General features: G+C 39.2%; 1 protein-coding gene across 1 annotated transcript; it reads left to right on the top strand.

Annotated features, from left to right (window-relative positions):
* The first annotated feature begins 7,833 nt into the window (after window positions 1–7,833).
* On the top strand, window positions 7,834–24,609 carry GTPBP8 (GTP-binding protein 8 (putative)). The gene is made up of 6 exons (XM_006752679.2): window positions 7,834–8,236; window positions 13,482–13,580; window positions 16,317–16,447; window positions 17,305–17,404; window positions 19,113–19,231; window positions 24,507–24,609. Exons 1-6 carry the CDS (start codon window positions 7,862–7,864, stop codon window positions 24,580–24,582), a joined length of 900 nt encoding a protein of 299 aa, XP_006752742.1. The 5' UTR covers window positions 7,834–7,861; the 3' UTR covers window positions 24,583–24,609.
* The last annotated feature ends 533 nt before the right edge of the window (window positions 24,610–25,142 follow it).

Below are 25,142 nucleotides of genomic sequence, written 5' to 3' on the forward strand. Positions count from 1 at the left end.
GACTTACATTTACCCTCTGGAAAGTTTTAGCATTTGTTTTTTGAACTTAGTGCTCTAAAATGTTAATTTAATATGTCTCGGTATAGTTTCTCTCATCTATTCTGTTGTATGATTCCTTCCAAACTAAGGTCTCACATCCTTCATTCTGGAAATTTTCAATAATTATTTTTTGAAATCTAACTTTCCTTTATCTGTTTTGGTTATTCCAATAATATGATATTAACATTCCCTCTTCTATCCCCCATAGCTCTTAACTTTTTTTTTTATCTTATTACCTTTGCCTAATGCTTTCCTAGAAGATTCCTGACCTGATTATCCAGCTCACTATTTTGCTCTTTGGCAACGTATATTTATTCTGCTATTCAATTATTAAATCTGTTCATTGCAATATTTAGTTTAACAATATTATATTGATATTTAATATCTCCAAATCTTCTTTGAAGTTTCTTGTTTCATATTTCCCATATTCTCCCTTATGTTTCTGAAGATATTTACTGTTTTTATTTTAAATTCTTTGTCCACTACATCCATTCATTCTGATTACTCATGATTTTTTTGTTTTTATCTTTTTTTAATTGCTTCTGTATTTATAATGTGCGCTTGTGAGCTCTTATTATCATGGTAAAATCAGTTAGTTACCTTGGCAAATAACGGATAGCAGGGAGAAGAGTGTAAGTTTAGGCCCTAGCTTACGGTGGTTGAGGAAGTAGAGGGGTACATCACAGCATGAAGACCATCTGGCATTACATTCCAGGCTCAACCACTCCTTGTATGCCCTGCACCCATGAGATCCTGCCTATCAGGCAAACTGCTGAGTGCTCTACCCCAGGCATTGCTCCTTTCTAAAAGTAACCACAACAAATATATTTTCTAATTTGTTGTCCAGACTATGGAGAAGGGTGAGTAAAGAGGTTGGTGGGAATATTCCAGTACTTAGCTCCACTCCACTCCAGCTAAATAGGCCAGGGCTCACCTAGTCAACTGAGGATCTGCTGCTCATACCCATTTAATCACTAACATTCATTGAATTGCCCTCTAGAGACCCTGCACTTCATTACAGGGAGCTGATGCCGCAGCTTTGATTATAACCTTGTTGGACATAAACCGACATGTCCTGTGATAGAGGGCTGGATAAAGAAGATGTGGTACATATACGCAATGGGATACTACTCAGCCATAAGAAGATGAACTACTGCCTTTTGGGACAACAGGGTGGACCTTGAGAATATTATGCCAAACTAAATAAGTCAGAAAAAGCTAAGAATCATATGAGTTCACTCACTGGTAGGATGTAAAACTGAAATTCATAGACACAGACAGCAATACGGTGGTTACTAGAGGGACATGGTATAGGGGATAACATAGGGTAAAGGGTTCAAATATAGGGTGACAGAAGGAGATTTGACTTTGGGTGCTAAACACATAATGCAATATACAGATGACGTGTCATGAAATTGTACACTGGGAAACTAAATCGTTTTATTAACTGCCAAAATTTTAATTTATAAAGAATTCTAGTTTTGCCATTTTCCATTAACCTGACTAAAGCAGGTTTATTCCACTTTTCTCAAAAATCTCCACAGAAATCATTTGTTATTAGAGCAGAACCTGGAATATAACTTTCCTACAAGTATACAATCTCATAATAAATACAGATGAGAACCTTTTCATTTAAAAATTATCTTACTTACATGCAGCAAAGAGTTAACCTAGCAGGCCTGTAACTGCTGTACTTAGAAAAGCTTGCTTATAAGAGTGACCATTGGGCCGAAACCGGTTTGGCTCAGTGGATAGAGCATCGGCCTGCGGACTGAAAGGTCCCAGGTTCGATTCCGGCCAAGGGCATGTACCTGGGTTGCAGGCACATCCCCAGTGGGAGATGTGCAGGAGGCAGCTGGTTGATGTTTCTAACTTTCTATCTCTCTCCCTCTCTGTGAAAAATCAATAAAATATATTTTAAAAAAAAAAGAGTGACCATTGGCCGGCATCTGAGACTTTGATTAGAAAACTTGCCCTAAATGACAACAGCAGCTCACCATATCTACTCTATTTGCACAAGCAGTGTGGTTTATGCTGAACACCTGCTCTCCTTCTGAGAGTCTGGAATTTCAGTGACTAGAGCCCATCACACAGGCACTATGTGCTTACCTGGCCAGCCCACAGTCAAAACTCTAGAGTCCTGGGTTCAGGCCAGAGTTCCTGGAAGACATTTCCCACCTGTTATAGCTCATTGCTGGTAGAATTAAGTGCATCCTGTGCACCTCCACTGGGAGAAGACTCATCAAAGGTTGGGGCTGGTTTTCTCCAGACTTCACCTTGACTGCCTTTCCCTTTACCAATTGTGCTTTGTACATATCCTTTCACTGTGATAAATGGCCATGAGTATGATCACATGCCGAGACCCGTGAGTTCTTCTAATGAATTACCAAATTTGGGGAGTTGTCTTGGGAACCCCTGACACAATCTGCCTGTGAGCAAATTAAACAGTCTCAACACCTCTGCCTCTGGAATGCCATCTCATCTACTCAGTATGCCCAGAAAGCACACCATTCACTGCCAATAAGGCAATCTATATACACTGAGTGGCCAGATTATTATGACCAGCCAGATTATTATGACCACCCCATCAGTACAATGAAGTGAATTAGTTATACAAATAATAATAATAATAATAATAAAAAAAAAATCCTTGAGAGTACTTGCTTAGGAAGTTTTCAAAATTCAGTATTTTTGGAAGTGTTAATAAAGTACTGATGGGGTAGTCATAATAATCTGTCCACTCAGTATATATAAAAGCCTAAGCAACCAAATGACCGAACAACTGGTCGACCAGTCACGATGCCCCATACTGACCACCGGGGGCAAACACTTAATGCAGGAGCTGCCCCTGGGTGGTCAGTGCACTCCCACAACCAACCTTCCACAGCCTGCCCACTTCCCGTGGCTCCAATCAGCCCCAATCACCCACCAAGCCGAGAGACCACAACCATGCACAAAATCGTGCACTGGGCCTCTAGTAAAGATATACATTACAAGCATACTACAAAGTAAACTTGTCCATTAAAATAACTTGGCCTAACCCTAACCAGTTTAACCCAGTGGATAGAGTGTTGGCCTGCAGACTGAAGGGCAGTGGGTTCGATTCTGGTCAAGGGCATGTACCTCAGTTGCAGGCGCATGTGGGAGGCAACCAATAGATGTGTCCCTCTCACATCAATGTTTCCCTCTCTCTATCTCTCCCCCTCCCTTCCACTCTTTCTAAAAATCAATGGAAAAATATCCTCAGGTGAGGATTAACAAAAAAATAATAACCTTGCCTAAGGGTAATCATAATTAAAATGTTAAAAAATGTTATCAGTGAGAACAGCAAAGTCCATGCCTTATTCCTACAAAAAAAAAAAAACTGAATAAAAATACAAGTTGAAAAGTGTTCTAACATATTTTAATGGATTAATATGGCAGAGAGATCAAATACACAATTACAAATGATAAAACATGGCTACATAAAACAATTGTTTTTCTCTCTAGTGAGAAAAATAACCTTCAGGGAAGTGAAGCACTACACTCCTCCTCCTCCAAACCCAAATCATTCTAAGAACTCACCTCCTACACATGAGCACTGTCTGATATTTAATCTCCAGATCTCTTTAGAGAAATCTGTTAGTACATCAGGCTCAATCTTAAAAGAAAGCTTAAAAAAAACCCTCTCTGAAGTTAACGATTTTTCTTTTTCTTTTTTTAATCCTCACCTGAGGCTATTTTTTTATTGATTTTAGAGAGAAAGGAAGGAAGAGAGAGAAACATCAGTTGGTTGCCTCTCCTATGCACCACAACCAGGAATTTAACTCAAAACCTAGTTATGTGCTCTGACGGGGAATCAAACTTGCAATCTTTTGCTGTATGAGACAACACTCCAACCAAGTGAGCCATCTGGCCAGGGCTAGAAATATTTTCTAAAGGTTCATTAATATAATATACAGTAAAACTAAATTACTTAATAAGCTCTCAAAGAAGAGGATCACAGAAAATATATCTCTGGCCCTAGCTGGATAGTTCAGTTGGTTAGAGCATTGTCCTGATACACCAACATTGTGGGTTTGATCCCCTAGCAGGGCATATACAACAATCAACCAAATGAAAGAATAAGTGGAACAACAAATAGATGGTTCTCACTCTCAAAAATCAATAAATAGCCTTGGCAAGTGTAGATCAGTTGGTTGAGCATTGTCCTATGCACCTAAGGGTTGAGGGTTTGAATGCTGGTGAGGGCACATATCCAGGTTGTGGATTTGATCCCTGATAGTGGAGGGGCAGCATATGGGAGGCAACCAATAGACATTTCTCTCTCTCTCTCTCTCTCTCTCTTTCTCTCTCTCTCTCTCTCATTCTCTCTCTTCTCACTCTCTAAATCAATAAAAACCTATCCTCAGGTGAGGATTAAAAATAAATTTAAGCCGAAACCGGTTTGGCTCAGTGGATAGAGTGTCTCCCTGCGGATCTTAGGGCCCCGGGTTTGATTCCTGTCCTGGGCACAGGCCCAGGTTTTGGGCTCGGTCCCCAGTAGGGGGCTTGCAGGAGGCAGCCAATCGATGATTCTCTCTCATTTAAAAGTCAAATAAATAAATTTAAAAATAAATAAATTTTTATTTAAAAATCAATAAAAATTTAAAAAGAACATATATCTCTGTTGTTTCTTGAATGATGGTAAAATAATAAATTTTCAGAATAACAATTTATAGCCTAACTAGAAATTACATGGGCAAGTAATATATCATGTTGCATGCATGTTCCATAAATTTGTGTCAACATGTTAGGTGATATTTAACATAAATCTTTTAAAAGAAAAAAATAGAATTAAATGTATTTTAAATTTAAAGCATTCATCCTGACAGTAGTTATTAAGATTAAAGCAATTTAAGTTATATGTGGAAAGCTTTCCCATGTTACTCTCATTCATAAAATGCCTCTCCCTCCTTTCTTTCTCCCAATATTTTCTTCCCAATACAAGAGTTTGAGGTCCAATTAGATTGTGACCATGACTTTCTTGTATTTTATTCCTGGCACCCATATTAATTCTGGCATAGCCAGTACTCAATAAATGTTAATAAATGTTGTTAAAAGAAGCAGAAATTTATGATAGGAGAGGGTCTTGTGTAAATTACTGAGATCTAATCCATTACCTCTGCATCTAGAAGTAACTTTTCCCAGAATTTTGTTTCTGTCAGAGCATTTCTAGCATAGGATGAGAGTTAATCTGTGCATGCTATGCTTGCTGATTCTCTGATGTCCCTGATTCTGCTTACCTATCCAGGCCTACATTTGCTTTCATGTCGTACATGGATTCCATAAACCTGATACTTATAGGACTTGGATGTATATTGAGATCACTCTGGACCCAGTGACCATTCATTATGGAGGCAGACATTACTGAAGGAACTGAGATGACAGGTCCTAATGGTAAGACTCCACCACTGTTCTACCTCTGTTCCTTCCATTCTCATTAGATGAACATGACAGAGTGTCACTATGGCATTTAGGTCAAACAGACTTCAGCATTAGAAGTTGATTCTGATTCTGAAGAATGTGTGTAAAGTAACTTCTCAAGTCATATATTGAATGTATTGACCTCCCCTGGCTACCAGTTTAGCAAAGTACATCCTGACCTCCCTGCTGAGGCCCTAGACCAGTGGTCGGCAAACTGCAGCTTGCGAGCCACATGCGGCTCTTTGGTCCCTTGAGTGTGGCTCTTCCACAAAATACCGACTTCTGCGCATGGGCCACGAAGTTTCAATTGCACTGTATGTGCGCGCCCGCATGTGGTATTTTGTGGAAGAGCCACACTCAAGGGGCCAAAGAGCCTCATGTGGCTCGCGAGCCGCAGTTTGCTGACCACTGCACTAGCCAAGGGTGGGTTTTCTGCAGTGCTTTGGGAGGAGTGTTCAAATGCCCTTCTTAAGTCAAACCCCATCTCACATCCTCATTATGTTTGCACAATCTGCATGACTGAATAGCTGCTTGGATGTCCAATCCACACTCCCTTTCCCCACTAGGACTTAAATCCTATTCTGAGTCTCAGCCCTAATACCCAGAAGGCAAACATCCTGACTCCCAATGCCTTATTTACATAGATACTTGAAAAAATAGAGTGAAGGAGGAAAAGGGGATGATTAAATAAATTACGTGGTTTTCCTTGTTATATTTCTTTCCAATGTATTATTTGACTCCTCAAACTTTGGATTGAGACTGAAACCCAGCTATATGCCAGGAATTGAACTGGCAACTTTTTGGTGAATGGCATGATGTCCAACCAACTGAGCCACACCAGTCATTTATTATTAGGGAGTAATTTGGAACAATTCCTTTAGAGGATATTTTTCAATAGAATTGTTAAAATATAAGTGCACATATCCAATACCCTCAAATCCTCTTCAAGGAATTTATTCCACACTCACAATTGTGCAAAGATAATTTATTTATGAGTGCTCACTGTAGCACTGTTTTTAATAACAAATCTAATTAGTGATCAATCAAACTATAGGGAAATAAATAAAATGATATGCCTCCATTAAAAACAATCATGTAGGTCAGGATGGGCTGATATAGAAAGACTTCTAAATATACTGTTGAAAGGCAGGAGGATTTGGAACAGTATTTTGAGTTAAATACACATACACACACAATAATAAATGTATCCCAAATATCTGGGTGTTTACAATATAGTGTTTTATCATGGGGATGCAAGGGGAAGGAAGGAAGCCTAAAAGCCTAATAGAAAGATTAAAAATAAGGCGGCCAGCAGCAGGGCAGACTACTGTAGAAGTCATTGGTCTTGTTCACTAATTTTTGTATGACATTCATTCAAGAATTGCCCTGATTAGTCCCTTAACAACCTAAAGCTGTGGTCGGCAAACTGCGGCTCGCAAGCCACATGCGGCTCTTTGGCCCTTTGAGTGTGGCTCTTCCTAAGCCTTAAGAGTACCCTAATGCAGTTAATAACAATGTACCTACCTATATAGTTTAAGTTTAAAAAACTTGACTCTCAAAAGAAATTTCAATCCTTGTACTGTTGATATTTGGCTCTGTTGACTAATGAGTTTGCCGACCACTGACCTAGAGAATCGCTCAAGAGGCTTGCATTAAGATTGCTCTGCTGTTCGGTGCTGATGTTTCTGAAGACTTATATAGTCTTTTAAGCAGGAATACTTTCTAGGTATTCATTTCATCGTGATACATGTATCTCCCATTTCAGCGCTGATGAGTTTGAATTGCTTTGAGAATAAACTTTTTAAATAAGTTGTCCCTATGTAACTTCCATGAAACAACTCTGTGACACCTGTGCAAAACTGTTTTTGCTTTTATTCTGTAAGACATCTCGAAAATGTAGTAACACTTCCTGCAGCTAAAGAGAGGGCGGAAATATAAACCGTCTCTTCCCTGTAAACCAGATGCCGTTTCAACCACTTTGTCACCAGCCCTTTTGTGTGCAAAACTGTTTTTCCTAGCGATGTGTACGTCCAGGTCAAAGATCTGTGAGGCAACCCGAAACTGTGAAGAGTAAACGGGCCTGAAATCTACCGCAACTTCACACGTTCTCTTCTTCCCTTGAGTCTTAAGGGCACACAGCCAGATGTGTCTTTTGACTACTGGAAATCAGTCAATAGTCTTCCCACAGCGGCAAACAAGTCAAAGGCACGTCACCAAGGTGTGAACTGCGCCTGGGGTATTGCTCCCCTCCCACACACTGCCGGTCTCCAGCTCACTCCAGGCAGACCTCAGGAACGGAAGGAGAGGCCATAGGAGACTACAATTCCCAGCAGGCGTAGAGGGACGGGGTCACGCACGCGCAGCCCACACGCTAGGCATGAGGTCCTGCTGCGGGAGCTTCTGGGAGAGAAACATGGCGGCGCCCGGGCTACTGCCCGGCCTGGGCAGGCTCATAGAGATGCCCTCCGCGCTGGGGCGCTTGAGCCGAGCTTACAGCAAGCCCCACGCCTTCACGGAGGTTCTGCAGCTGCCCAAAATGGAACTGACGAAGCTCGTGTTCCCGTTACAGGAACTCCAGCGGCATCTCCTCCCTGACGCCAAGCCCGACCTTATTCAACTGAGGATCTTTGACCCGAGCCTGGAGGCCATCGCGAGGGCGCAGAGCTTCTTCACGGCCACCCCGCGGAACCGCATCGAGTACATCAGCTCGGCGGTGCGCCTGGACCACGCCCCCGACCTCCCCCGCCGGGAGGTGAGCCCGCTGCCCGCCCGGGCCGGAGGCTGGGGACGGGTTTTGTGGTCACCGAACGGGAGAGTCTTTCTAACTTTGTGGACGCATACAACTGTTTTAAATAAATAAGCAAGCCTAGTTTTAATCATTTCGGTAATGAATATAGGAGACTTAAACAGGTTTAAAAAACAAGATTTAAGTGTTCAAAAAAATTATCCTTGTAATGTTTTCCTATTTAATTAACGTAAGAAACATTCAAACCTGTGAAGAGTTTCTGAGAGTTTAAGCCAAAGTGTGGATAGTTGCTTGGAAGCAGAATAGCAATGTGTTGAGGTAACGCTCCTGAGAAAGGCAGCTTTTCACCTTGTTTTATACAGTGCAGTCTAAGGAGCCCTTAGTGGTGATAGACGGGGTCGGTGGGAGAAGGCAGAGCAGGGACACCTGGGACTGGAGGAAAGTGAAGTGAGAGACACGTACTGCTTTTACTGGGGTGGGCACAGGATAGCTGACAGCCAACAATTAGCACATAACAACAGCCAGGGAATTTGTGGTCTCCTCCCTGGCACACTGGTTGTGCCTCGAGGAGGCAGGAAAAAAGGCAAGTTACAAGTTACCCTGACGTTCCAGAGGTATGTTCTCTTAGTCCAGTGATGGCGAACCTTTTAAGCTCGGCGTGTCAGCATTTTGAAAAACCCTAACCCTGGTGCTGTGTCACATATAGAAATTTTTTGATATTTGCAACCATAGTAAAACAAAGATTTATATTTTTGATATTTATTTTATATATTTAAATGCCATTTAACAAAGAAAAATCAACCAAAAAAAATGAGTTCGCGTGAGTGTCATAGGTTCGCCATCACTGTCGTAGTCAGTGGTTCTCAACCTTCTGGCACTTTAAATACAGTTCCTCATGTTGTGACCCAACCATAAAATTATTTTCGTTGCTACTTGGTTTTTAAGTTTCTTTGCTGAGCAGTTCTATTTGTAAGGATGGATATTTCATGACTTCTATTGTTTCATAGAGGTCTTCTAACTCAACCTAAGAGAAAAATTGTTTTTCATGGAATAAAACTCATTCTCTTACTATTGTCATTTAGGTCCATTGATCTTTTTATAAACCCAAGATATGATATGGAATCTTAGTGATTTTTCCTAAACCTTGAAACATTTTACTATTTCATCATCCTAAAAGCTATTTCATCATCACTCATTATTTCCAACTATGCTAAAAAAAAAAACAAAAAAACAACTCCTAACAAATAACGAAACAAAAACATTACAGAACTGCCTAGAAATCTCTCTATATATAAGGCTAAGTGACCGACCATCCAACCATCAAACTGAACAGCTGGCTGGTACATAATAAATAAATAAATGAATATAAAATAAATGTTGACTCGCATATGTGTGATACATGTAAAGCTCTCACTGGCGCCAATTGCATGCGTATGCTTCTATCTGTCATTGTCAATCGTGAATTTGGTTGACACCTCTATTACAGAGAAAGGGCGAATAGCGATATTAAAATATTTCTTCTAATTAATTTCCTTTCAACGTACATGAATCCGTGTACCAGGCCACTAGTTTTTTTAATACTTTTATTTAAATTTTGATTTCAGAGAGGAAAGGAGAGGGAGAGAGAGATAGAAACATCAATGATGACAGAGAATCATTGATTGGCCACCTCCTGCATGCCCCCTTCTGGGGATCAAGCCCACAACCTGGTCATGCGCCCTTGACCAGAATCGAACCCAGGACCCTTCAGTCTCAAGACCAACACTCTATCCACTGAGCCAAACTAGCTAGGGCCACACATTGAAGTTAGGAAAACAAAGTGAAGAAAATGAAAAGAATATGAAATGTGATCATTGTCAATATCTAATTTTCACCCAATCTAAATTTCCTATCATGTGTAAAAAAATGATACATAGATAGTAATAATGTCGACTTAAAAAAATACTATTTTTTATTGATTTCAGAGAGGAAGGGAGAGAGAGATAGAAGCATCAATGATGAGAGAAAAATCACTGAATGTTACTAAAGCTGCCTCCTGCACTCTCCACACTGGGGATCGAGCCTGTAACTGGGGACACACAGGCCCGACTGGGACTCGAACGGTGACCTTCTGACTCATAGGTCAATGTTCAACCACTGAGCTACGCCAGCTGGCGGCAATAATGCAGATTTTTTAAAACAACTTTAGTGACATTCCGTGATTGTGACAGTGTCTTGGAAACAGACTTTAAGCAACATAACTATAACGAAATCAATTTTACCAAAGGCTAATTGATACAAATGAGTACTAAGTTCCTATGGCATATTTCTGGTCCCCAAAACATTACCTAACATCTAAATAAAGACCCAAAACATTTATAATATTAAACATTGAAATAAAAGTGAACTATACATACATTTAAGAATGAGTACTAAAAACAAGTAAGGTAATTATTTCCTAACCTATTTATTCCAGTTCAGGGTAACTGCCAGAGCTTCTGCTGGCAGCTCAGGATGCCAGGCAGGAACCAGCCCTGGACAGGAAGCCATGCAGGGCTCGCTCACACACACCCACACTCACTCAGAGTGGTACAGTGTAGACTCTCTCGCAGGATCGCCTAATGTGCACATCTTACGGACGTGGGAGTACCCGGAGTAATCCCACACAAACATGGGGAGAGCATGCAAACTCCACACAGTCAGTGACCCTGCCCATGAATTGATTTTTTCTCTCTCATCAACTTTATAACAAAACGACCATGAAGGAAAGGATGTTATTCCGGTATCCACTGTATTTGTAGTAACTGTACCACTGCATTGAAAATGTTCTTCGGGAAAAAAAAAGAAAAAGAAAATGTTCTTCGAATATATTTAGAACTACTATAATTTAAGAGCATATATATCATTTAATAATTTTGAGATAGCATTGCTTTTAAATTATTGGACTTTTTGAGTATTTGTTTTTTAAAATTCAATTTTATTATCTGTAGATTATCTTTGGATTTAATCTGGCAGAGCATTTGAAATTTAAGCAGGATTCAGATCAATTCATTTTGAAGGACTGACCACAGTTTTGCACAATATATAGCATCCCTGACCCCTGTCTACTAAATGCCATCTGATCATATTGATAATCAAAAATTTTCTCACAAATTTCCAAAACGCCCTCATTTAGAACCACTGATTGGTATTGTACCCCCTTCAATACCATGTTAGAAAGGAGAGCCATGTATATTAATGGTTACTATCAGGAATATTTTGTTCCTTTCTACACTATAGAGCAGTGATTTTCAACCAGTGAGCTACAAGAATTTTTAAAACATATAATACCTGACTAGTCAGGGCACTGACCTCTTTTTCCTTAGATTCTCAAATTAAAAAATGACAATAACCAACACAATAGCTATCTGGAGTGAATGAATCAAAATTATACTTTTTTTTTGGTCCGATTAGCAAAAAGTAATATGTATTTTTTGGTGTGTTGCAGAATTTTAGTAATTACTTTATGTGTGCCCTGAGCTGACTGTAGTATAGAGCACTAAAGGAGAAAAGCTTAATTGGAAGAAGAGATTTCAAGAGAAAGGAATAACCTCTTAATTACATTGTACTCTGAAAGTTTGTGGGGAAATGTGGTTCTATTTTCAAAAAACTTTGTAAATGTAGGATACTTAATAAATGTTGCAAATATTCTTGAGTAATTAGTGTAATTAATGTAATAGTGTAATTAAAAGCACAGGTTCTGGATATAGATGTCTGAGTTCAAATTTCAACTCTCTTACTTTCTAGCTGTATAATTTTGGGCCAGTTATTTAACCTCTTCCTGCCTCATTTTATCATCTGTATTATGGTGAGGCAGGAGTGAATAGCTTGACAGGTTTTTGCAGCTAATACATCATAATAAATTTATATATTAAGCTAGTACTCAATTAAAAAATTGAGTTTTCTCTTCTTTAAAAAATTTTCTTCTTTAAAAAAATTGTTTTTTAATTTATTGGGGTGACATCCTATATTATAAAAGCCTAATATGCAAATCGACTGAACAGCAGAATGACTGGTTGGTGGGGGGTGGGACCAGCGAGTGGGCAGTGCCAGGCCAGCCAAGGAGGTGCCAGTGGGCAGAGGGAGGGGACGGCAATGGGGGGGCAGTGGTGACAGGTGGTGGCAGAGGGGTGATCAGGGGGCGGGCTGGCCACTGACCAGCTGGTGCCGTCCCCCGGTTGCCCCGTCGGTCGCCTCCCACAGAGGGAGGCCACTTGTGGCGGCAGGGCGATGGGGGACGGGGTCATCTGCTCACCAGCCAGCGCTGTCCCCTGATTGGCCTGCAGATTGCCTCCCACAGAGCCAATCAGTCGGACATCCCCCGAGTGCTCCTGCTCTGTGAGAAGGCGCAGGTCAGGCTGAGTGACTCCCCCTGAGTGCATGAATTTTCATGCACCAGGCCTCTAGTTGGTTAATAAAATTACATAGGTTTCAGGTGTACACTTCTATAATATTAGAGGCCTAGTGCATGAATTTGTGCACAGGCGGGGTCCCTAGGCCTGGCCGGTGATCAGGGCCAATTGGGATGAACCTAGAAATTATTATGCTCCATGAAAGAAGCCAGTCACCATATTACATGATCCCATTTATATGAAAGTCCAGAGTAGGGAAATCTATGGAGACAGAGAGTAGAATTGGGAATGGGGAGAAGGAGGGAAGGAGGAGGTGGTAGCTGAAACAGAAGAAGTTTCTTTTTGAGGTGATGAAAATGTTCTGAAATTGACGGTGGGTCCCTAGGCCTGGCCGGTGATCAGGGCCAATTGGGGCCATCTCACCCAGTCCCGAAATCCCAATCGGGACCAGCCTGCCAGGGGGAGGGACCACGAGAGGTTAGCCAGCCACAAGGAGGGACCAGGGAAGGTTGGCCAGCCACGGGAGGTTGGCTGTGGGAGCGCACTGACCACCAGAGGGTAGCTCCTGCATTGAGCGTCTGAGTGCACATCATAGCAACTGGTCGACCCATCATTTGGTCGTAATGGTCGCCTTGGCTTATATAGAGAGAGATACATAAATATCATCTGTATATTGTATTATCTGTTCACTACCCAAAGTCCAGTCTCCTTCCATCACCATTTATCCCTCCTTTACCCTCTTCCAACTCCCCCCATTCCCCTTTCCCTCTGGTAATCACTATACTATTGTCTGTGTCTATAAGTTTGTTGTTTTGGGTTTTTTCTTTTGCTTAATTCCTTCACCTTTTTCACCCAGCTTCTCTTCTCTTTTTGTGTATAAGGTGTGTTTTATAGGCAGAAGCAATGTTGGAAAATCCTCTCTAATAAAGGCTTTGTTTTCATTGGCTCCAGAGGTTGAAGTCAGAGTCTCCAAAACTCCGGTATGTTGAAATTTCAAATCTGTTGGAACTATCTCTCAATTGATGAAGATGAATAAAGTATTAGGGGAATACAAGAAATGATAATAGCCAAGTTTCTAGAAAAGTGATTTCTTTCAAACAAGTAGTAAAGTAAGATTACATCAATGCCTTTGTATTTCTTTGAAGGAAAGGAAATATGTCTGGATTTATTTTAGTAGTCTTGCCAGTATCTTGAGGAAATCTTCCTTGGTCAAAATCTTTTCCAAAGAGTTGTTCTTTTGTTATTCTATACTAGAGGCCCAGTGCACGGATTTGTGCACTGGTGAGGTCTTTGGCGTGGCCTGCAGGAATCGGACCAAAGCCAACAGTCCAACATCCCCCGAGGGGTGTAGTAGTGTGTGAGGGGAAAGAGCCCAAGCCTGGGCCAGGTGCCGCACTGCTCCCGCTCATCCCACGCCCGCTGCACCTGCCGCCACCACTCGGTGGGCTCACTGCCACTCTACTGCAGTCTCTGCATGCCCATTCTAGGGTGATACTGGTGCGCCCATGGCTGAAAAGTGTCCACGGGCTAGCGCCCAGTCAGTCCCAATGCTGGTCCCGACCGTAGTCCCGGTCCAGATGGGGGAAGGGCGTGCAGGGGGAGTGTCCATGGGAGAGGCTTGTGCCACCACAGCTGTGCTTGCCAGCCATGTGTCTGGTGTCTGTCACCCGTTGGTCAGCTGAGCGGCGCTCCTGCTGGTCAGTGCACATAGCGACCGGTTAAACGGTTGTTTAGGCTTTTACTAGTATATATAGAGAGATTTGCTTTCAAGAATGATCATCTTAGTTCTACATTGATTTCAGAGGAACAGTTGTATGTTTTTTTTATGCTTTTTTTTCTCCCTGTAATCTTTTATACTTTGTTAACTCACACATATACACCAATCAGGCAAACCCCAGTCTACACCAGGCCAAATTATGTGCTTATTATCCCAGCCAGTCTGCATGTCCTACATGCTTTCTGTCATTTTCTAATTTCCTTCTCCATGATGCAGACTACCAATATCTAAGCACTTCAGTACTTCCCCCAGTTCCTCTCACCTTACTATCTATCCATGGCAAAACATTCCCACCAACCCAGTGCTCACTGCCCTCTTTCTTTGCATTGGAACTCTTCCAAGAGACTTCACTAGTCCTCTCTTGCTTCTAATTTCTTCATAAAGCTGATTCCCTGGCTCTGTCACTGATGATTATTGTCATTCATCAATTTTCCTGCCCTGCCTCACCAGATAACATAGCCAAACTCTCTCTTATAGGCAGGGTGTTTGATTCCTGCTATGAGAGGACAATGCAAGAAATGTATTTTTGACATTCCTCATCTATAATTCTAAAATCATTTTCTTACTGATACATAGTGACTGGGAACCTAAGCACCATTTATAACACCTTTCTTCTGAAAATATTTGTTCTAAGTTCCAAACAGTTGACTGCGTATTTATCTTAATCTTCCCTTTTCTGATTAATAAATGTCCATAGAGATAAAATCTTGAATAATCCACTTATCATGACATAAATATTAGTTTCACAGATGTTTAATAGTGTTGTACATGCTTTTTAAAAAATGGTTTAATGAAAGCACTTAAACCCATCCAATGAAACATGCAAAACATGTTGATTTTAAGGAAGCGGTAATCCTATATAATAAAAGCCTAATATGTTAAGTGTCCAGCTGGCTGGTCAGCCATTCAGCCAATCAGAGTGTAATATGCTAATGATATGCTAAGGCTACTCAACCACTCACTATGACGTCCACTGACCACCAGGGGGCAGATGCTTCAACCAGTAGGTTAGCTTGCTGCTGGGGTCCGGCCGATCGGGACCGAGCGAGACGGGCCGGACATGCCCTGGAGCCTTCCTGCAATCCCTCCCCAGGAGCCCCTTCCACCTCCGCGGCAGTGCCAAGGGTGTCCTACTGATGGAGCGGGCCTAAGCCGTCAGTTGAACATCCTGCGAGGGCTCCCAGACTGTGAGAGGGTGTAGGCTGGGCTGAGGGACCACCCCTCTGAGTGCACGAATTTCGTGTACCAGGCCTCTAGTCTAGGCATAATAAACTATCAGGTTTACATCTAGGTTTTATGGTTGTATGACTAACAGTATTTAATTTAACCTGTGCCAAATTCATTTATTTGAGATATATTACTCATCAGAGAATATTGACTAGTACACTCACACCAGGTTAACTTTTTTACTGAGAACTAATGAAATAGGAAAGACTCCAAATTATTTTGCCTACATATTTCTAATATGGAATCTAAAGTTCTTCTTAAGTCATATATATTATCTTAAAATTATGAATTGGAGGGAAGTAGTATCTAAGCATATCTCCAGCTACTTCTATCTTTTTAGTTTTATTTTTTTTTAATCCTTACCCAAGAAGTGAGGATATTTTTTCCATCAATCCTAGAGAGCATGGAAGGGAAGGGGGAGTAAGAGAGAGAGAGAAACATCGATTGGTTGCATGGGGATCAAGACCTACAACAAAAGTATGCACCCTTGACCTTGGAATTGAACTGGTGACCCTCCAGTGGGTAGGCTGATGCTCTAACCACACCAGCTAGAGCTTTACCTTCTTTTCCTGTTTATCAGCATAGCTGGGATTATATACAGAATATTTATACATGTTAATAAATATGATTGAATAGAAAATATTTTGAGGTATAAAATATATACTGAACATAGTTGAAGAAAGTTTTCACTTTTTTCTATTTATTTTATCAGGGGCACACAAAGAAAATGGATTTTTTCAAAGTTGGAAAATATTTTACATTGGTGGACATGCCAGGTTATGGCTATCGAGCACCTGAAGATTTTGTTGATATGGTAGAGACCTATCTAAAAGAACGAAAGAAGTAAGGGGGAAAACGCTTTATAATAGTTATACATTTAACCCAAAAGCATATTTTTGGTAATAGAGCATTCTACATGTGATGACCACTTCAGTTTTCTCAAATGACTTTTAGAAAGTCCATTTTATTCTCATAATATTCTGCAACACAACATTTACAACCAAGGTATTTACTGCATGCTTTGTTTTTTTCCTGTAGGTTAGCTTAATCTGAAATTCAAGTGTTTTTCTAAATTGAGACTACAAAGGGTACTTCAGCAGAGTTTACTAATGTTTTTATACCAAACTCTTAGACAGCTAATTTTGAAAATGAAAATTGTTGGTTAATGTGGTATTTACTAATTATAAACAGATTTTGTAAATTCTAATTGTTCTTAAAGTACTCCTGACATCACATCCTTTGCAAATGTTACCTTTTATGGTCTTCCTAGGTGGGCAAGTATTTCAAGCTTTGCACATATATAGGAAAATTTATGTTAAACTTTTGAAGTATAAAGAAGTGTTAAGTATCTTTCTTGTGGTTTTACAGAGAAATTAATATGAGATATTTATACAAGGTATTTATACATGTCTCTTTCACTAGAGTTCAGGCTTTTAGAGGAAGGGGCTTACTCACCTTTGTATCCAATTCCAAGTATAGAGTCATGTGCAATACATGCTACTGAAATAAATTAATATTTAGTTAACTATTGGACTGTAGGATGGACCTGGTGAACTGAGAATTCCTTTTGCCTAAAAAAGTTTTTAAATTTGGATTGAAAATCAATCAAAGGAAAATTTATTATTATAGCTTGAGGCACGGGGAGGGAGGAAGGAATGAATTTTATATTGCCATTAATCTTTATTTCTGCATTCTTACAGTTTGCTGAGAACATTTTTGTTAGTGGATAGTGTTGTCGGAATTCAGAAAGCAGACAATATTGCCATAGAAATGTGTGAAGAGTTTGCATTACCTTATGTAGTAAGTATTTCTTTTGAATCCTGGTTACAATGAGAAATACATACCGGTTGTGTGTGTGTGTGTGTGTCTTTTTAATGAATAAGTAAGTTTTACCTCTTCAAGAGATAAAGGAGTACCTTTTGTATAATCTTTACCATTGTTAGCCATTAATAAAATAAATCCTGCACTACTTTTAGTCTCTTTTCCTTTTCTCAGCTTTTTAAGTTTTCAAAAGTATAGTCAAAGTAGTTTTTTAAAGCTGTTTATTTAGTGCTCCTAGGTGCTTTTCTTTATGATGTTGTTTTTGTTTTGTATTCTAATGGCAATGTGAATATTTGTCCAAAATGTTAGCAGCTCTTTTAACAGCAGCTTGGCAGATAGTACTTAACAGTATGTAAATAAAACTGCAACTGAAGATTTGTTAAACTAATTTGGAATTTAAGAACCATTACAAGAACATAGCAGGCTCCAGCACACACCGTAGGATTTTTATACTGTATTAAAGAACACAGGATTTCTTCTGGGAAAATCTTACCAGTGTTCTATTATTTGCTTTATAATAGAATTAGTAGGTTGGTATACATATTCATTTTGCTTTGTGAGATTTACAAATAAAGTAGCACTCTTAAAGTTCCTAAGGAAAAGTGACGAACCCATTGGCTAAAATTTGGTCTTAAAAAAAAAGTGAGACAACTACTGAAATATAATACTGGAGTGTAATGCAAGTTAAACCATTAGTAGTCAGCAACTTTTTTGTATTGTTATAGTTATGGAATTCTTCGGGTTTGCAAAGCCTTTGAAACCTACAGTTAGTGATAACCTACAGTTTTGAGGAGCCAAAGGGTTGATAAACTTAATCTACAAAGTAAAAATGCCTAAGTAATGCCAAACTTGGTTTTCTTTAAGTGATAATATTCCTGATTTGGTATCATAGGTATCAGTTTATGAAATCATATATTTTCTTCAGTTTTAACTTTAAAGAAATATAATTTTCCTTTTTGAAAAAGAGTTTGTACTAGAGGAATTATGTTTCCTTTTAAATTCGGCATTTGCCTTTATAAGGAAAGACTCCCATTTGGCGAGTTTCACAGGTCATTAGAAACCACACACTTTTTGCTTCTCGCTCACTCGGCCAATTTACATTTTTATAATTGAAAAGTATGAATGATGAGTCAGGAAATTTAATTTTATAGAAACTCCCCAAGGAAATCTGATAGATCAAGGTTTTACTTTTTAATTGATTTTATAATCAGCCATGCCTTGGTCTTACCTCTAGAATGTAATTGTCTTTGAATAAGTAAATTATTCAATGTTATTATTTACTAGTAAGCCTAGTAAGAAGTTCTAGGCTTACTTGGAATGTAATTATATAAAACTTGGAATAGTGGATACAACCTACAAATAGCTGGATTTCTAATTTTTTCTTTAGGTTACATGTGAGATGGAACCATTTTATATGTCAAAAATGATTATAAATTGCCAATTTTTATATGAATCAACCCAACCCAATAATACTAACATATATCTTTGATCAAAGATACAGAGTGATGATATGAAACATTTGGTTTATGGTAGTTGCAAATATGGCTTCAGGGTCCTTTTCACTGATCTTGAATTAAAGGTAGTATAGTCCTGTGTAGTTAAAGCACCATTAATTAAACAGCAAGCACGTAATGTATGCTTTATAAATTGCATACATTAACTCATTTAGTCATTTGTTTCTTTGCAGATGGTGTTAACAAAAATTGACAAACCTTCCAAGGGACGTCTTTTAAAACAGGTGCTCGAGATCCAGAAATTTGTTGACACTAAAACACAAGGATGTTTTCCTCAGTTGTTTCCTGTAAGGTAAGAGTTGCATTGTTTTTATAGCTTTATATACTATCAACTTTTAGTATTAAATCAATGTTTTTTGTCATTTGTCAGCCCTTTGACTAAAATTAGGAAAGTTTGGAAGACTATGCACTTAGCTAAGATTTATTGTACAGCCCATCAGTGCTTTTTTTTTTCCTTCCCTTTATTTCTTCCTTCTGCAAATTTTGCTGTATCTTCCTGGTAAGGCATTTTCATTCTCTTTCTTCCTCAGCCTAGCTCAACCCTATACCACAGCAGAAGTAAAAACTTTTTACTTCTTTTTTTTTAATTATTATTTTTAATATATTTTTATTGATTTCAGAGAGGAAGGGTGAAATAGAAACATCAGTGATGAAAGGGAATCACTGATTGGCTGCCTCCTGCACACCCCCTACAGGGGACTGAGCCTGCAACACGGGCATGTGTTCTTGACTGGAATTGAACCTGGGACCCTTCAGTCCACAGGCCGATGCTCTATCCACTGAGCCAAACTAGCTTGAGCAAAACTTTTTCCTTTTTAGAATCAGCTAAACAACCATTACAATAAAGATACTACCATCCCTTTCTTAGTTCCAAAGAAAAACAACTTATCTTTATGGTAGAAAACTCACTTAGGCTATGAGGGATAAAAATATTCCTTTAAAAGGACCATATGTAAAGAAGAAATGCTTCATATAAGTTAGAATTAAGTATTGGTAGCAGACGGAGTGGTTATTTCCTGAGCTGGCAGGTTTTGAGATACTAGATGTGGTTTAGCGATGAAACATGAGTTTGTACTTCCAGTGTGTACCATGGGCACAGTAACTAACCTGTACTGTTGTAGAGACACAGTCCCCTCCCCTCTGAGTAAAAAATCATACTCTTAACTTCTTTATGAAAGACACTGGGAGTTGCTTTAAGAAAAGAATGAAACCAAGTAACAGTTATATGTGGAACTGTCCTTTAAGCGGTCATTCTACTGCCTACCAATGCAAATCACATTTAAATTGTTTGTAATTATGAACATGCCTGTCAAAATCCTTCTTTATTCATTCCGACAAAATGCTCTTTTCCCTTTACTTAATTTTGAGTATTTATCCAGTTCATTGGTCTATGTTCCATATATACAATGAAACTCCTAGGGGCAGGAATGAAATCCTAATTCTTCTTAGAGCCCTGAGCATTATCATAGAAAAATAGCTGTTTTTTTAACTATCTATAATAATAAAATATGCTAATTAGACCGGATGACCTTCCGGATGAAGCCAGGGCTGCGAAGTAAGCCTGGGTCCAGGGTGCCTGCCAGCAGCCAAAGGGAAGCCCGGATCCAGGGTGCATGCCGGTTGGCCACTGGGAAGCCTGGGTCCTGGGTGCCAGAGGAAAGCCGGCCAAAGGGAAGCCCGGATCCAGGGTGCTTGCTGGTGGCCAGAGGAAAGCCAGTGCAGGCAGCTGGGTGGGGCGGGGTGAGGGGTGGGATGGAAAGAAGGCCTACTCTTGCACAAATTTAGTGCATTGGGCCTCTAGTTTAATAATAAGGAAGCGATTCTTCAGCTAAAAAGGCAACATAAACATAAGATGAGCAAATTATGCCTAATAGCATTTTTTTTTAAAAAAAAAATTCAGTTGATCGGAAGCTGAGTTTGAATTAACATAATGGGGCTAGGGAAAAACTGACAGTTTTTTTGATCTACATTAACAGAATTATAGTGTTTAAAACAAGGGAATGATCAAGCAGTAGTCCCACACTGCTATGAGCTCTATGCCACCAGACTAAGTAAGATTGTGGCTCTACTTAAGAACAATTAGCACTATCTGAAAACTGATGGTTGTGGGGGAGGTTATAACACTAGATCATTCAAAACTCTTAATTGATCCTCACAGTAAACATTCCTATTTCACAGTTACAAGTCGGAGAAGTGAAGTGAGTTCAAAGAGGTATTGGCTGTAATAGAGCATAAGCCTTAGAGTGAGGCCATAGTTTTGCATGGTGCCTCTATTTCTGTGCTATAGATTTTAAAGCAATTTATTTCATTTTGAGTCTTTTCTTACTAGTAAAAATGTGGTTTAAAGTATCAAGTAAAATGCATTGTGACCTAGTACACAACATGCAATAGATGTTAGTTTCCTTCCTTGTCAAAGGTCAGTCAGCAAATGGTAGGGTCAGGCCAACAACCCAGAATATCAGATTCCCTAGTACTTTTTAGGGGAATTCCCTTCTTTCTTTTTTTCTTTTTTTAACTTTTTAAAAAATTTGATTTTAGAGACAGGAAGGGAAGGAGAGAGAAACATTGATGTGAGACAGAAACATGGATCAGTTGGCTCCCACATGTGCACCGACCTGGGATTGAACCCACACCTCGTAATGTGCCCTGACCAGGAATCAAACCTGCCACCTCTTGGTGTATGGGATGACATTCCAAGCAACTGAGCCATACCAGCCAGGGCAGAAGTTCTCTTCTTTAGATATGCCAGCATTCACTGCTGCATAACCCTGGAATGACTGCTGCCCCTGAACTACTCACCGTAGGTGACCAAGACACTGTAGAAGCCACACAGCACTTAAAGTCCAAGAATTGAGACACGGGAGCCCGCTGACTTTCAGGAACGTCAGTGTTCACTGTACCACGGTGACCACATAAAGGAAATTGGCAGGCTGTACTCTATAGTTTTCTAAACCCAATTTAGAAAGTAGAGTTAAATATAATCCTTGCTTTTACTAGCATGACCAAATCCCAGTTCATCTCTCCAGATGGATATTGGCCTCGTCACAGAATAATTATTATAAAATAAGTTAGGAGAAAGGTGGAAATGTGAGTAGACATGTAATCCAGAGAGGTTTGGCCTTTAAGCCTAAAGTCAAAAGCTAACCTTCATGTCTGAACTCTGCCCCGGCTGAGTGGAGAAGTATAAATGGTGAAAGGCTCCTAAAGATTGATACTGGGATCAGTCTATTGTTATAAATGGTATAGAAGAACTATGTAAATAGGCACAGTATGATCACTTCTCTGGTTTTCTATGTAGTTAAATTCCAAGCAAATGAGAACTGATTGTAATGACAAAGAAAATCATGAGTTGACAAATGTTGCAAACGATTTCAAGGTGTCATAGTTAGTGTGTGGACTATCTAACTTGCATTTCCCCTTTAAACTCTATATGTATAACTCCAATTATAATCCAAGAATCATTATCGACTATTCTGAACCAGGCAGGTTTGGTCAAAAAGTCCAAAATGCTGTACTTTATCAAGAAGGGAATTAGCAATGCAAGAGAAAAGAATTTACCTATTTTATATACAAGTATTCGCCATACCTATATCCATAAAAGTCATAATGTATTCCATAAAAGTGCATATATCCTGAGGAACCAACTAGTCACTTTAATGCTGACACATAGATGAATGGATATGGATGGATATACTAAGACAGATAAATAACAGATACAATAATGGTTATTATAGTTTTTTAAAAATCATGAGAAAATCTAAATTATCAAGGTGATTACATCTTGTCATAAAAAGAATAAACTAAAAGATCAAACAGTTTAGTCTGGGAAATAAAAAGCAAAATGGTAGATATTCCAGTGGCATTTTTCATTGAAATAGAACAAACAACTCTAAAATGTATACAGAATCACAAAAGACCCTGAATAGCCAAAGCAATCTTGAGAAAGAAAAACAAAACTAGAGGCATCATGCTCCCTGACTTCAAAAACAGTATGGTATTGGCATAAAAAACCGACACAAAGATCAACAGAACAGAATAGGGAGTCTAGAAATAAGCCCATGCATAATGGTCAATTAATTTACAACAAAAGAACCAGGAATATACAATGGGGAAATGACAATCTCTTCAACAAATGGTGTTGGAAAACTGAACAACCACATGCAAAAGAATGAAATTAAACTACTATATACTATACACAAAAATTAACTCAAAATAGATTAAAGACTTGAATGTAATACCTGAAACCATAAACTCTTAGGAGAAAACATAGGCAGTAAGTTCCTTGACTTGGTCTTGGTGATAATTTGTTGGATCTGATTCCAAAAACAAAAATAAGCTATAGGCCCTGACCGGTTTGGTTCAGTGGATAGAGCATCGGCCTGCAGACTGAAGGGTCCCAGGTTTGATTCCCGTTAAGGGCATGTACCTTGGTTGCGGGCACATCCCCAGTAGGGAGTGTGCAAGAAGCAGCTGAATCGATGTTTCTCTTTCATTGATGTGTCTAACTCTCTCTCCCTCTCCTCTCTTCCTCTCTGTAAAAAATCAATAAAATATATTTTTTAAAAAAATAAACTATAGGACTACATCAAACTAAAAAGCTACAAAGCAAAGGAGATCATCAACAAAATGAAAAGGCTACCTAACTGGGAGAAAATATTTATAAATCATATATCTGGTAAGGGATTAATATTCCAAAATGCACAAAGAACTCACACAACTCAATAGCAAAAAAGATAATAATACAATTTAAAAATGGGCAGAGGATCTGAAGAGACATTTTTCCGAAGAAGACATACAGACAGCTAACAAATACATGAAAAGATGCTGAACATCACTATTCTTCAGGGAAATGCAAATCAAAACCACAGTGAGATATCACCTCCTGCCTGTTAAAATGACTGTTATCAAATAGACTTGAAGTAAGTGTTGGCAAGGATGTGGAAAAAGGAACTCTTGTGTACTGTTAGTGGGATTGTAAATTTTTACTGCCATTATGAAAAATAGTGTGGAGGTTCCTCAAAAACTTAAAAATAGAACCACCATTTGTTCTAGCAATTCCACTTCTGGATATTTATCCACTGAACATGAAAACATATTCGAAAAGATATATGCACCCCCATGTTCACTGCAACATTTTTTCAATAGCCAGGATATGGAAGCAACCTAAGTGTCAGTCAGTGGATGAATAAAGATGAAGTGGTTAAATACACAGTGGAATACTTTTTGGCCATAGTAGTATATACAGATATTAAATCTTTATGTTATACATCTGAAACTAATATAATGTTATATGTCAATTGTCCTCCATATAGAAAAACAGAAACAACTTTTAGTCTGACAAATAAAAAACAAAATAGTAGATAATGGTGAAATTTTTAGAATCATGAAGGTAATAGAGCAGATAGTGTGGAGCACTAGATTTAGAGACTCAGGAAGAGGAAAGGCCAGTTTAAGATGTTCTCTTTCATACATGAAACTTAGTTTGTAAACAGTTTAAGTTAGATGAATTCAGATCTGTTACTACTTCTGAAGTAAGGAAGAAAATGGTTTTTCTTTTCTTTTCACAGTGCTATGACCTATTCTGGAATCCATCTGTTGAGATGCTTTATAGCAACTATAACAGGAAATCTTAAGACTAATTAATGGCATCTAACTTTGCTGAAGACTCAACATTTTTTATGCCAACTGAAGTTAAACACAAGCATTTCAACATTGTTTTAAATGTTGCATATCTGTAATTTGCAGAGGTTCAGTTCAGCTTTAAAACCTGCATCTTCTCAAAGCAAGAATGAATTTGTGCCTGGGAGAAGAAGGGTTTATAAATGATTGAATTATGCAGTTCATTAGAACAGATACTAGCAGTTTTTCCTATTTTAACAAACTGACAAACAAGAGCAACATATAGAAGTCCATAAGATGAAAATCTATTTACTACTGTGTAGAGAAAGGTTTGCCATGTTATTTATTGGGTTCATCTTTTAAAAAATGTCTATTATGTATATACTAGGGGCCCAGTGCACGAATTCGTGAACCTTGAACTGTGGGCTGTGAGGCTGCGGTAGGCACAGGGGCAAGTCTCGGCCCATCCTCTGCACCTCAGCTCGGCCCCTCCCACCGTGGCCCCTGGTCCCCTGTCTGTTGGCAGCTCTGCTCCTGCTGCCACCTCTCCCACGCACTGACAGCATTGGCCCCACTCGCACCCG

This window comes from Myotis davidii, unplaced genomic scaffold (genome assembly GCF_000327345.1).
Source record: "Myotis davidii unplaced genomic scaffold, ASM32734v1 scaffold470, whole genome shotgun sequence".
Taxonomy (NCBI): domain Eukaryota; kingdom Metazoa; phylum Chordata; class Mammalia; order Chiroptera; family Vespertilionidae; genus Myotis; species Myotis davidii.

What these genes read in the sequence shown, in the direction of transcription:
- GTPBP8 (XM_006752679.2), top strand. Translation starts at nt 7,862, where the DNA reads ATGAGGTCCTGCTGCGGGAGCTTCTGGGAGAGAAACATGGCGGCGCCC. An exon ending in CCGACCTCCCCCGCCGGGAG is followed by an intron (nt 8,237 to 13,481) that starts GTGAGCCCGCTG and finishes TTTGTGTATAAG; the next exon opens with GTGTGTTTTATAGGCAGAAG. An exon ending in TCAGAGTCTCCAAAACTCCG is followed by an intron (nt 13,581 to 16,316) that starts GTATGTTGAAAT and finishes TTATTTTATCAG; the next exon opens with GGGCACACAAAGAAAATGGA.